Here is a 14,802-nt window from a genome sequence, read left to right on the forward strand (position 1 = left end):
CAGTACAATATCGAAGTGGCCTTTTCTAATTCAAAATTTGGTATCTGATGGTTTTCCTAATTAAATATTTTAATCTGCTGTGAAACTACAACAGTAAAGGTTTTTCTAGCAAGTGACAAAATAATTTAATTTGCCAACTATCTAGGGATCAAATTAAAAACAATGGCCAAGATAAAAATTCAAATACTTACTTTGTTATTTTGTGTCACAAGAATACTTCCACCTCCGGGTTTCAAAGGAACCTCTTCCATTGCTCCAAACACATCAGTCTCAACAGAAAAAGTCAGTTCTAGACCCAGATCACTAATGTCATTATCTAAAATCCACTGCAAATTTTTGGCATATTCTGGATCAATGGATGCCACATCTTGATAATTTACAGGAATACCTAAAAAATTCAAAAATATAGCAGTTACAGTCTAAATGCTGCTGCCTTTCCTTATCTGTTTAATGATAAAATACTGCCCTCTACAGAAATTCTGGAAAACTGCAAAATATAATTCAATTCACAGCAAGTTTTCAATGGACACTAACTTCTAAACTTGGAAGTTTGTTAAATTAAGCCTATGCTTCTTCCACAACTTCACAATGTAATCTTTCTTTGACACAGAAATTAAGGAAGCTGCTATAAACCTCAAAAGTGCCAATTACCTTAAGTATACTCATATTAGCATGTATTATTTGCATTAATATATGGAAAATAAAGCTTTCAGATGAAAAATTTTTAAAGTAGGTCCTTTTTTCTTTCCTCTTTCTCTATTTCCCAAATATCTTACACACACAGATGGTTTCCAATTAAAAATTACTTCATCCAAAATGCCACTGCTTATCTACTTAGTTTTCTCTTAAAAGAAGTAAGAAAGTCAATATAAATAGATGTCATTGGAAATAATAGAATCATACCAAGAATGTGCTTGTAGAATGATCGTGTGAAATAAATATTGACCAGCTGCCTATGGTTCAAAGCTAAGCCCAAGATTTGTCCAGCAAACCGGAAATAGTTCAAGTGATCAGGATTTACATAGGAGTTGCTATTAGGCTGGAAAGTTGTTCCTATTAAAATAAAGAGAAAATAATTTATTCTCAAGAATCTACATAAAGAAGATGGATAATTTCAATGTACATAAATAAATTCTCATATAATTTTAGCAAAGCTAAGGTTCCATTATACACGCTTCCACAGCAATCCACTTTGTGGAATACAAAAACAGGTGGTAGAACTGGGAAAGACAGAAGATAACCAATTACTCGCACATACTTATCAGAGCAAGTCCAGTGTATAGATAGAAAATCTTACAGTACTTTTGACTAAAAAATAATTGGAAGAATACCAGAGAAACCCTTGGAAAATATGTTAAATATCATTGATACACACACACATGCTTTCTTAAGCATGTAAAATAACCACTAGGCTATAAACTAAGGTAGATAGTGTCTCCTTCATCTATGCACAGACACAGTAGGTATTCGTTAGCTTTTGTTTCTAAAGGAATAGAACACTCTGAGAAGAACTAAAAGTTTCAAATGTGTAACTGCTTCTAAGTAATGGATCTCAGTGCTGAATTTGAGGTCTATTAACAATAAGAAAACCACCTAAGTCTACAAATCTACCAATTCTTCCACATGGCAAATAATTAAATCATAAAAATCATTATTGAGCTTAAAGTAAAAATGGCAAAGGTTATTAACAGCTAATGATTACTGTTAAAATCTAATGCCACGAAGTGCAACTCCATTTCTATGAAGTATCTAGAATAGGTAGCATAGTTTTATATTCTCTAAGTAGACTAGTACTTTGATGTTAGAGGAAGTGTGAATGAGAGTTACTACTTAACAGATTCTTCCTGAGCTCATGAAAAAGTTCTGAAGTTAGTGGTGATGGTTGTACTGTATGTACTGTACCTAATGCCACCAAATTATACACTTTCAGATAATTAAAATGGCAATTTAATGTCTATACTTTACCAAAATCTAGTGCAACAGAAAAACTTAGTGCTACACCTCAAATTTAACTCTCCTTCCTATTTTTTCTGTGATGACCAGTAACTTGGATTACAAATTTACTCAACAAATACATAATGAGATTATGCTATGTACTGAAGCGACAAGAATAACTAATAAATCTAAAACACTTTCAAGGAAAAGTAGAAGGCTGTACTCTCTTACAAAAGAATGTAAACACTGGGGAAAGCGCTGGGAATGTACCTCAGTGGTACAGTGCCTGCTAGGCAAGCATGAGCCATGGGTTCAAGCCCCAGTACCATTTTTTTTAAAAAGCTACTGGGGAAACATATCTAAGGAAAAAGAAGATTTTCAGGAAAAGCAGGCAACTGTACAAAACACCTGAAAACTGAAATCCCAACATCACTTCAAATCTAAGTATTAATTTAGAAAACTCTCAAACACGCTTCAAAAAAATGAAGTGGCAACTATTTTCATATCATCTGCAACAGCAAATTACAACTCTATAGGTCACAAATACCATTTTCCACACAAAAAGAATTGTTCAACGGTATTATGTGGTTAATAACGTTTCAGTTGCCAGGTGATGATCTCTTAAAAGGATTAAAAATAAAGTTAGTATGAATAAATAGGTTATGAGTTAAGATTTACTATCACAATTTCTAGATGTTTATTTTCATGATTGGTAAATTTTAAGAAACTCAAATGGTGGTTACCAAAATTTTTTTAAGACCATTTATTAGCAACACTATTTTATAAAAGAAAACATTTACTCAACCACAACAACAAAAAAAGGAGACTAAGGACAATGCTTAAAGTGAATAACCTTCAAAGGACGGGTGAGAATTTCTTCATGGCTCATGGCTAATATCAGACCTTGACATAAGTGTTTAAAAACCGACTGTTTACAGGAAAAAACATTATATGAGTTAAATTCCACTCATAATTCTGTCATTCATCAGGTGTGTAAATGTAGTCAAAAACTCTGAATTTCAGTTTTATCTCCAGTAACATGCGAATACCCCACCTGGATCACAAAGCTGCTGTGGGAGTCAAAGATAACATGCACTGAAGTAGTTTGAAAAATGACAAGTCACAGAAAAAGTCTAGATCTCTCAACTTACCATCAGCTGACTGCGTAAACAGTGCATAATCAGGATTGACTATCTCATTTGATAGAATATCAAACCACTCACGTACAACACCTTGACCCTGAATTCAAAAAAACAAAATTTATCATCAACACAAAAATACTGGGGAAGTTTTTCTAAATAATAGCAAAATTAGAATCATACTGAATTTCTTCTCTCATCAGTATTAAATATTAAGTGTGTTTCTATTGTTTATATACAGTGATTTCTACATCACTTGTCTTTATACCCACCATGCCTTCTTCTCCATGGAACCGTACAGCAATCCCTTGCTTTAGCTTTGCACAATTTGCTTTTGACACAACTTCACAGCTACTCCTAAAAATAGAATCTAAATATGTAGTATTGGTTAATTTTACATATTAAACTCTACAGTAACAAGTCCTTAATACCTCGCACATGTATCAGTTTCTTTGCTAAACATACCTCTATGCACCAAGAGAATATCATTTTCATTCACTGGCCTGTGCACCATGTCTGAATCTGGTTGTCCTGAATGCAAATGTTCATAGAACCATTCGCAACGATCTTTGAATGGCTACACAAAAAAAATGACAGTAAAATATGTTAGCAGTATTTCAGTCACCTAATTACCAGATTTATTAGCATGCTTAGTATTAGTAAATATCTACTAATAATCATTCTTAGACCTTCATTTATAAGTAATTAATAACGTTCTAACATTTCCACTATTATTCACAAAAACTGTTCAGATCATAGCTGAAGTACTTTACTTAAATAATGTATTTTTTACACTCCTACATTTTTAACAGCAAGAATTGATGTCATATTTAAGAACTTAATATGCATATAGCTGAACACATTTATTCTCAATTTCTTTTAAGGCCAAAAAAGCTTATAAGAATGAATTTTCACACCTAGAAAACTGATAGTTCATGTTCCATTTAAATTTTTGTGAAAGAAATTCTTTACACCTAGCTTTAATCTTTTTATCCTTTATAATACAAGGCAGCAACCAGGAGGAAATGTGCTAGCCTTTAGTCTTCCATTCTTCTACCCTAAAAGCTGAAGAACGAGCTCTCTTGAAGAGTAAAGAAAGTTTAAACCTTTTTTTCATTTGCTAGGTAAAGCAAGCTACAAGTGATCTGCAATTTTTATAATTAATCAGAAAGTATAATTGAGTACCTAGTATGTGCCAATACTATAGATAATATAAGAGCAGGAAAATTTTCAATTTGTATAAAATCAAGTTCTGAACAGTGAAGTACAAACTACAGATACACCATGAACTTTGAAACTGCAGGTTACTGCAATACGAAGGTTTCACGGGGTCTTGGTTTGAACTAGGACTTAAAAGTGCTGTAGAACTTGCTAAGCAGGGAGGAAAAGGCAGACCAGGTTAAGGGAGATAAACAGACAGGCACAAAAGGAGATACCACCTCCTTGGCATGCTAACAGCCAAGCAAACAAAGAAGATTACTTAAGCTTGCAATCAAGGCTCAACACAACATGACAATATAACCCTAATCTATGCTACCACTTCTCACTTAAACGAAAGTCCTGCAACAATCACTATAGTTTTAGACACTTTTCCATCTGCCAGCCCGTACTTCTGCTAAATTGTTCATCTTCCCCTTTACTCCCTTCACAATATTCCATACTTTTCACTCTTTTGAAAGTCACTTAAAACTACTTCCTTTTGAAATTTCCTTGTACTATAAGCTCTTCATCCCTTAAACTCCTAAAGAAACATATAATTACTGATTTCTAGCTTAGATAAATGAAATGATTTTTATCTCCAAACAGTAACCATTTACTGAGTTGCTCTTTATATTACTCACTCTTCATAATAGTTTGAAGAGATAAATGTCATCAATACCATCCAATACCACAAAGAAGCCCCCTTTTAGGCAATTTTAAGATAGCAATAAATTTCTTCATTTTAGCTAAATTAAATACTAGTTTTGTTTTAAAAGGCTTACTTTTTAAATCTTACTAAAAATATTAATTTAGATAACTGCTGACAAATTCACTAGTTTTTAAAATATCTGCTTTTTCAGTAAGAAAAGGGTAAATGGTCCTTTTTTAAAAGTTAAATGTGTACTTTTATCTGTATGTCTAACAGGCCTCCACATTTTAATAAAACACTAACACTGACGTATGTTATTATATGTACTAGTGTGCATATAAATATTTAATTTTTAGTAAACAGGTTGACATATAATGAACTCAAAATTTTAATGCTATCTATAACATTATGGTAAAACAGAATAAATAAAACATTGCATTGAAGCAATAATGAGTTTTAAAGATTTAATAATGAGTTTTAAAGTATGATAAGCATAGTATGAAATCCTAATTTTATCACTGTTTGTGATCTTAAGAAAATTACTAATCCTCTCAAAACTTTATAGTTTTTTCACCTGTAAAACAGAAAACACCTACTTCAAAGATTGAGAGAAGTAAATGAAATAATGCAAGTAGAACACAACAATCCTAATGACAATCATAAATTAGCTAACACTCAGGAAGCACCTATAAGCCAGGTATTGGTTCAAGCCCTTTACATGCATTACCACATCGAACTCTCACAGCATTAGTAGAAAATAGGACTGTTATCCCCATTTGACAGAAGAGAAAAATGTAGCACCCTGGAGTTAAGTAACTTGAGGAAATACTCAATATCAACGACTCACTAACACTCATTTAATAAATGAGTGTTGTTTTAATTACCATTCATAACAATATTAAAATTATTGTCAATAGCTATTTAAAATGACAGTAAACTTCCTTGCCACTGTAAGATCTCAAACTGTCTTTTATCTATAAAATATGAACTGAGATATAACAATGAATGGCAATTTTTAAACTAATTCATGTGGATCATTAAAAGGTACAAACTGCTACCTTCAAAAGCTAGTAAGATATCCATAACATGATGCACAAACGTGTGCACGCACACACATACACACACGCATTCATACAAACACCTACACAGCCGAAGGGCGCATTTTTGTATATAAACTTTCTGAGTACCTGGTTTCCATATATAATTCACAAAACAGGACTGATTACAGTGGCTCCTCTTAATAGCATTTGTACAGCAATACAAAATGTGTCTCCCTTTAACTACTGGCCACCTGAAAACCACCAACAGAAGAAAAGTCAATCCTTTAGTAGTGGTAGTTGCTCTTTAACTTTTTTGGATGGAATAGTCTCTAAGTTACAAAAAACTTCCGAGTACAGTAAAGTAAATCACCTTCCTTTGATGTGAGAGTCAGTTGCCAGTATCCTGCCCAGTCATCCATAAACACTTTGATGGGTACTCCCTACAAAGTAATTCTCTTACATAACCAGGTAACAACTATTCAAATTAGGAACACTGATGCATATTACATCTAATGCTTAGACCTAATTTCAAGTTTTATAATTTTCCAATAATCTTTTATAGCACAATGATTCATGAACTACATTTAACTGCCCCATCTCTATTTCCTGAACTCTAATACAGCTCTTCAATCTTTTTAATTTGCATAACCTTAACACTCCTGAAGACTGCAGGCCAGCTAATTCTGTAGCATGTCCATCAGCTGAGTTAGTCTGACGTTTCCTCATACTAAGACCCACAGAATGCTCTCTGCAGGAGCACCACAGAAGGCAGGCCACACTCTCCAGAGTGCTTCTTACCAGCTGGCACACTAGTATTTCTACTCTGATCACTGCCCTGATCACAGAGCAGCTCCTCTTTCCCTCTGTAATCAGTGAGTACATATTTTGAGAGTATAAATATCCCTCACCTCATAAAACTTTCTATATTCATTCATTAATTTTTCAGTAATGACATATGAGTTATTTTGTTTTGAGACAGGCTCTCTCACTATGTAGTTCAGGCTAGTCTTGAACCCACTATATAGTCCAGGCTGGTCTCGAACTCACAGAGATCCTCCTGCCTCAGCCTGCTGAGTGCTGGGATTACAGGAGTGCAATACCATGCCTGGCTCTCTTATTTTATTTATATGTTCCTATCTTTATTTTGATGTTATGTTGTTCCTTATTTGGCCAATGGGAATCCATCTGACCTGACTTCTGAGTCACAGTGACATAATTCTACCATGTTTTGAATGGTTCTTTACTGAACAACAAAATGTTCCAGGCTCATCTTGTACCTTTCACAGTCCGGCTCTGGAATTTGCCACTTTTCTCTAATGAGCCCTCATTCATCCAGAATGGTATGTGAAGACCAACACCTGGTGACAGGTTTGCTTAATCTATCAATAAAGAATGAAAGCTCTGAGTTTACATAGACGTCTCTCCAGTTCAAATTCAACAGCACAGACTCTGTTCTAGGTTCTGCCCTTTTACAACTACTTGCTCCAAAAGTAAGAAATTAGAGTTACTTATCTCACCAATCTTCACCCAACTCCCTACCTCCCATACATAACAATCCCCTATTGCTGACAAGACCTCTTCACTGCAGAATGCCACTGAGGCTCTGTCAGACAGCTGCAGCAGCTACCACTACCCTACACGTGAGCCTCCTCCTTTCACTACCTCCAACTGATATATCCCACACCAAGCCCCTCTTCTACACAGACCGCTCCTTACCATCTCCAAACTCCAAACCCCACAACAGCCCTGCACTATTCATGTGGAAATCCTCTTCACTCTGATGCATCAACAAAGCTCCCTTTCTGGGTCAACAAGGGTAGATATATAATGCAGATATTTTCTGACTAAATTGTTCAGGAAAGAAGAAGTTAAAAGGAAGTGAAAAGCTGAGATAGTAGGGTGAACTACCTCTCTTTCAAAAACTAAAAGTGGTTTTCACCTATTATTTCATTTGCCCTAGCAAAGAGTACTACACTGTAGTGTAGGTTAAGAAAATGAACTTAGGAAACTAAACTGTAGCTTAGAGCCATAATGCTTGACTACTATGTATAAAGCCCTAAATTCAATCCTCAGCATTTGAAAAACAAACAGAAAAGAAAAAAATGAACTTAAAAGGTTAGGGGTGTTGCTCAGCGATACATCATTGGCTTAGCACATGCAAGGCTATAGATTTGATCATTGCAACAAAATAAATAATAAGTAAATAAGTAAGTAAGTAAGGCCTGGTGCTGCAGCTCAGTGAGAGAGCCCCTGCCTAACATGTAAGAGACCCTAAGTTTAGTTCCCAGCACCAAAACAAAGAACTTATAAACCAAATAGAATTTTACTTCTGGTTCTCCTACTTAGTAACTAAAAGAGTTAAATAAGTTACTTAACCCCCTTCAGCTTCAATAAAAGTAGTGGATTGTTCTAAAAATTATTCATTTAAAGCAAATATATGGTACTAAGCCTAAAATTAACATTCAATGTAAGTTATTATTACCATCTTCTCATTTACATTATATTATTAAAGATATTAAAAGATCTCTATATACATGTGCATACTATAAAGGTTAATTCTTAAGTTTTCTTAACTTCTAAAAGTCAGTGTCCCTAAATACATTAAAGAACTGCTTATGGTATTTACGATTTTATGACTACTTAATCAAAGCACTGCCTCCAATCTATCTTAACATGTCTGACAAATTATCTCCTGACACCGCCTCCTAATGGCCTAGCAAATACAGATCATTTAAGCTGGCAATCAAGGCTCAACATAGTATGACTCCAACCTGTCTCACTTCTCACTTAAAACAAAATTTTTGCTTCAATCACTACAGTTTTAGACACTTCCATCTGCCAACCCATACATCTGCTTAGAATGTTCATCCTCCTCTTTACTTTTTTCACAATATTCCATGTTTTTCAAGCTTTTGAAAGCCACTTAAAAATCTACCTCCTTTTTGAAATTTTCCTTTACTACAAGCACTTCAACCCTTAAATTCCTAAAGAAACAAGTAATCATTTGCTTTCTAGCTTAGAAAAAGGAAATGATTCCTATCTCCAAAGAACCACCATTTATTGAGCATATATGTCAGTTACTCTTTAAATACCTCACTTTCACAATAATTCTATGAAGTCAGTGTCATTATCCTTATTTTATGGACAAAGATTCAAGGCTAAAGGATGTTTTAAAAATGTGTCCAAAATCACATAGCTAGCAAAACAAGCTCATGTTGCACTGAACCTGAGGTATATGGAATGAACAGGTACAACCTGGTAGAGGAAAGGTTGTCCGGTCAAGCAAATTCATAAAATCAGCAATGTTAAATCACCACTTGCACCAAAGGGTTTTTCAAATCCTTTTATATACTGATGCTGTGCTTTATAAATTTCCCAAATAAAGGTGGGGAGAAAATGCTTTTCTCAAAGACGATCCACCTTACAGGACTGGTGTGCCACGTAACTCCTTTCAGGAAATAGGGAAATGTACTATTTTTGCACAGGCCTCTGCACATAGTAGGCACTCAATACACATTTCTTGAAGAAAAAATTCACTCCTTATCATAACACATAATCCCATCCCTCTTACTTACTAGAAGTTTTAAGTATAATAATTACTAAATATTTCAATTTTAAAAATTAATTCCATTAGACAGACTAAAATCAAGAGGAAGAAAATTTCTACCTGTGCTTTTATGATATGCATGAATCTTGACATCAATTCAGGACATTCGAGGAGAAAGTGAAAGTGGTCAAATATAATTTTGGGATTTCTGAAAAAAAAGTATACTTTGTATAAGTGGACAGGAAAGATGAGTACCATTAAGCAAAATGCAAATTCAGATACAAAGACACTGACACAAAGGCAAAATGTGTTAATCCCTACCTACCACACTGCAGTTGTTACTGAGCAATTTTTCACTGTAACAGAAATAGCTTTTTAGATGAAACTGTGTGTAAAGGAGGAAAGGCAGCTATGGCCGTCTGTGAATCCCAGAAAATCTTACCTGTTAACAAAGCACTTTAAAACTTCATCATGTTTGCAGACAAATTCAATGAAACGAGGTGAAGTCATTCTGTAGGGAGAAAAAAACTGTAAGAATACATAAACACAAATTTGATATGATACAGCAAATGTGATAAACATGTACTGAACTGCACTAGCTTCTTCTTTTGAAAGAATTACAGTTTAGATCTTTATAGTTTAGAAAACTGAGGCATACCTAGTCAATTTATAAAATGAAATAAAATGTATACTTTCCCCTTTAAACATGTGACAAGAGACCCTATAAAAGGTGGCATTCATCATCTACACAGAAACAACTTACATCTCACTTGTTCAAAATTTAAGTATTTTTTACCAGATCTAGATTTGGACAATGAGTATCATAAAATAAGATCAAAATAGTACCTAACAACAACCAAAAATTATTTGTTGTTACTGGAATTACGAAAATATAGCTTTTCTTCATCTATCAGGAAAAAAAATAAGCTACAACCTTCTTACCCTGGAGGCATCTGACAGGAGCAGCACATGTAAAAAGCTTGAATGACAGCACTTAGCCGGTTGGCTGTCACAGAAATAACATCCTGACAATCTGCACTGGCTTCCTGTTTCCCTGCAGGAGCATCTGGTTTAGATTTTCCTGTGCCAGTTGATAGATGTTCATAGCTCCCAGGTCCTAGAGGTTCAAATGGTGGAATGGAAGTGGCATCTTGATCTTGGCCTTTTTGTTTCAGTAAAATAGAAGTGATATCCGTTGAGTCCTTCTTGTTTTTCATCAATTCTGTAGCTATTAAAACTAGCCATTCATCTAATGAGTGCCAAAGCAATTCCAGAGGCTAAGAGGAAAAGAAATATGCTTTTTAATCACTATTAAACTACAGGATGAAAAAAACACAAAAATCAACTCCACATACCCAAATAGTAAAAAAGAAAAAATGTGCTCCAAATATTTCTATCTTCCCAAGTTACTGAGAGTAAAGATTAAAGTAGCAAAAACAGATAACTGTCCTATATATGGCAAATTTCATTATAGCACACACTTAATTTGTATGTACAAGGTATGATGGAAAAATGTGGTGACTGTTTAAGGTATGTATTCCCTAGAATAAAAAGGAAATCTAAAATCTAACAAAAAAGTAATCTTACTTCAGTTTTCAAATATCTAGTTTTAAAAATCATACACTACATTATAATCCCCAACATTTACTTTATTATGTCAATAATTTCCAACTAGATAAAATGCATCTCTTTTCAATCTAAAAGAAATATTCTTAAATAACCTAATGTATGGTTTATAATATTACCTTTTAAGTATATTCCTATAATTCTAATAATTTATGAGAAAAATTATAAAATATACTGCATTTACACACATGTAACATATGCTTCACACACACCACAATAATATTTAAAACAATAAATATAATTACCAAACTTCTATAAATACTGACTAGCAAATGTATTTGTGGTGGAGATTGAACCCAGGGTCACTTATACATGCTAAGCACACAATCTACCACTCAACTACACTCCCAGTCCCAGCAAATTCTTAATTCCAAGTAAAGATTAACCATTTTTTAACAAAGCAGGGAGAGGGTTGCTTCTCACTCCTAGACTATTTGAAACACTCCTACTGAGAATAATGAAATTTCTCCTGTGAATTAGTTAATGCTAAGGCAAATAACACCTTATATTTTAAATTATACTGCATACAACTGCTAAAACACAGGACAAAATAATAAAGATAAACTTCACCAAAATAATTTGTAGTGGGGAGTGGTGGGACGGGCCCTGCACTCTGGGAAGCTAAGGCAGGAGATTCACAAGTTCAAGGTCAGCCCCAGGTAACACAGAGCTGACTGAGACCCTGTCTCAAAATAAAAAATAATAAAGGACTAGAGATATAGCTCAGTGCAAAGGGCCTGGGTTCAATCCCCAGTAACATACACACACACACACACACACACACACAGTTTTTTAATGAAGCAAAAAATATAAATGCCCATCTACTTTGTTTAAAGACCTGCTGGAATATTTTTTATCCCAATAAAGATTAATAATACAAGAAGGTATATGGGTTAACTTTTAAACAGCCTGTCTTACACAGTATTTTAACTACAGTATTCCTCTTAAGAATATGAGCTATCTTCGTGCAAGTGTGTAAGAAAATTGATCTTACTTTTCAAATTTTAAATGATCACAGAAACTAGACCATGTGCTTCTGAAAGATCTGCCCCTTAACAAATTTCAGCCTAAGAAATAACCTTACTTTTAGGAACCACTAGGGAAAGAGATCACACAACCATATTTAGGACCTCTGAAAACATTTAAATAACCTATTCCACCAAGAAGTCCTTCCCAATTATTATCTAACAACACCTTCACTGCATCCTCAGTCTTTTTTTCCCAGATTTCTGTAACATTATCTTTCTGAAAATATTTTACTTATTCAATTTGCAAATAATTAAATTACTCCTAGTTATTATTCAAAAAAAGTGAAAATAAAACAAACTAGACCACCACTACTACAGATCAACAAAAGCCTAGTTCATTCAACAAATGTATTAGGTGGGCAAGGAAGCATATTTCCTTTTTTAAAAGAAACCAATTTTCCTTCCACCAGGCTAAAGCAAGCACTCCTCGCATCCACAAAGGGGGCTTTTCCATATTAGGCACAAAAGTTGGGAAAACTTAAGGTCCCTGCTGCTCAAAAGAAGGGCAAAATTACCAACTGCCATAAACTCTGACAGTTTAAGTCAAAAGAAGATGCATAATTTTCTTCTTCCAGAAGGTGGCATAATAGGAGAAAAAGAAGAGGTTAAAAAAAAGAAATATACACATATATACCTATAGTTAACTAAAAACATTCTTTCCTACTCTGAGTTTTAAAACACAGAAAACAAAACAAACAGATGGACAGACACTTTTGCATACCTCTTTAAAAGAATATTGTGCTTAATAATGAAACTATTAGTGTCAAAATGATTGCAAACCACTTACAAGTATTTGTCAAAAATGTTCCAAGTATCATACACAAGGCCCTGGGTTTGATCCTCAGCACCACAAACAATGTATAAGAAAAGAATTACTTAAAACAGACTATTAATGTAGCTTCAAAGTTTACAGATACTAAAACTCTCAATCCTAATTCGTTTTTAAGGAAGTAGCATATGAAAACACTCACACTACTTTTTGGATGGATAACCTTGTATTTGTACTCAAACTTCTTAAGCAAAATTAACTTTAAATAAACAAATAACATGAAAGAGCTTGGGATATAACTCAGTGTAAAGTACCTGTCTAGCATGTGAAAGGCCCTGGGTTTGATCCCTAACAACACAGGAGTAAAAAGTTAAAAAAAAAAAAAAAAAAAAAAGAAAATTATTAAATTACACATTTCAACAAAATCTGAGTTTTTAAAAACTATTATGCCAAGAAAAAGCATTAATATCAATTACATATATTCACTTTGTTTACTTTATAAAACTATACTGTAACATGGACAGCAACACTGCCTTGGATTTTATTTGGAGTCCTTCTTCCAAGGAGTCTATCCATATGAGCTTGTATAAAAGAGGCAGCAAAAGTAATCCAAAATATTTTAAGAAAATATCTCAATGACTCTTCCTTGAAGTGATCCCAAGACTTAACTGTTACTAAGCTCAGTGAATGAAAGTAATCTTATTTCTAAAGCACAAACACACACACACAAATAAAATTTAATAAAAACTGGGTATATGCCTTCCCTAATAAATGTTTTTAAATGGTAGCTGTCATATTAAAAACATTTAAGTCAGTAAAATTACACACTAAATATTTCTACCCTTAAAATACTAGTTGAAAAAAATTCATGTTTAAGAAAAATATAGAGAGCTCACCAATTAAACCTTCTAGTTGTTTAGACAGAGTTGAAAGAAGAAAGGTGTACCTAACTTAAAAGGTGATACAGGTATGAACCAAATTTACCTCCTGGTCCTGAGGTTTCTGATTAATGAATGCATGCTTTGTCAAATTCATCTCTGTTACGTCTATCTTCCTAACAATATCATATACTTTTCTGACCTTGAACACCTGGCTTCTTGGAGTTTTATTTCCATTGTAGCCCATATCAATGCCATTACTGGGGGAGGAAGGACCAATTCGAAAGACGTGACAAAATATCCTTACAATCCTTAAAAGGCTCTTCATTTGTGCATCATAATTGCTAGACAAGCTGCAAATTAAAATGTGAACAGATTAGACAGAATAGATCAAACTATACTATCAAATACATCTTTTTAAATATTTTCCTCCCCACTGTTTCATAATGCAAATGGAATAAAATTTCTTTCCTATCATGATAGGAGATAAAACTGATTAACAGGAAGATATCAAATATACATTATTTGAATTACATATAAATGGATTAATAATTTTAAGCACCTAGAATATAACCAGATCAAAGCATAAAATATAAAGAAAATTCCCCCTTACAACAGTTGTTATCTTTTACTTCCAAAACATAATCTCCAACTTTCACTTCTAAAACTATTCTTATAAAATGAACTATTTAGAACTCTGAAGGTACTTCATAGAGATGCAGTGGGATAAATGGTATGGTTTTAGGTCAATCAACAACTGAAGTATTTCAACTATAAGGCCGAAACACTCTGCCATTAACCTGTATTCCTTTTTCACCCCAGAAGACTAAGCAATTGTTCACAGAACATTCAAAAATTGAATAATCTTAAAGTTACTATCTGTACCAGAGTTGATCTCTACAAATGGGTTCTCTTATGACTCTATAAACACAAAAAATACACCCTATCCTTAAAAAAAAAATGACAAATTCAATTAACACTAAATCATACT

At 33.6% G+C, this 14,802-nt stretch overlaps 1 protein-coding gene across 3 annotated transcripts in view; it reads right to left on the reverse strand.

Annotated features, from left to right (window-relative positions):
- Positions 1–14,802, reverse strand: part of Hace1 (HECT domain and ankyrin repeat containing E3 ubiquitin protein ligase 1) — an 82,331-nt gene that overhangs the window by 15,762 nt on the left and 51,767 nt on the right. For 2 of the 3 annotated variants that reach the window (XM_013510785.1, XM_013510784.1), the window contains 9 exons: positions 13,918–14,164; positions 10,453–10,787; positions 9,953–10,021; positions 9,631–9,718; positions 3,540–3,651; positions 3,347–3,444; positions 3,087–3,174; positions 904–1,053; positions 192–388 (listed from right to left, as the gene is read on the reverse strand). In XM_013510785.1, the coding sequence (XP_013366239.1) occupies positions 192–388; positions 904–1,053; positions 3,087–3,174; positions 3,347–3,444; positions 3,540–3,651; positions 9,631–9,718; positions 9,953–10,021; positions 10,453–10,787; positions 13,918–14,164 (1,384 nt within the window). The remainder of the gene's footprint in view (positions 1–191; positions 389–903; positions 1,054–3,086; positions 3,175–3,346; positions 3,445–3,539; positions 3,652–9,630; positions 9,719–9,952; positions 10,022–10,452; positions 10,788–13,917; positions 14,165–14,802) is intronic. The other variant, XM_005377818.2, reaches the window with a different exon arrangement.

The sequence above is a fragment of the Chinchilla lanigera genome, unplaced genomic scaffold (assembly GCF_000276665.1).
Source record: "Chinchilla lanigera isolate Chin_1 unplaced genomic scaffold, ChiLan1.0 scaffold00010, whole genome shotgun sequence".
NCBI lineage: Eukaryota > Metazoa > Chordata > Mammalia > Rodentia > Chinchillidae > Chinchilla > Chinchilla lanigera.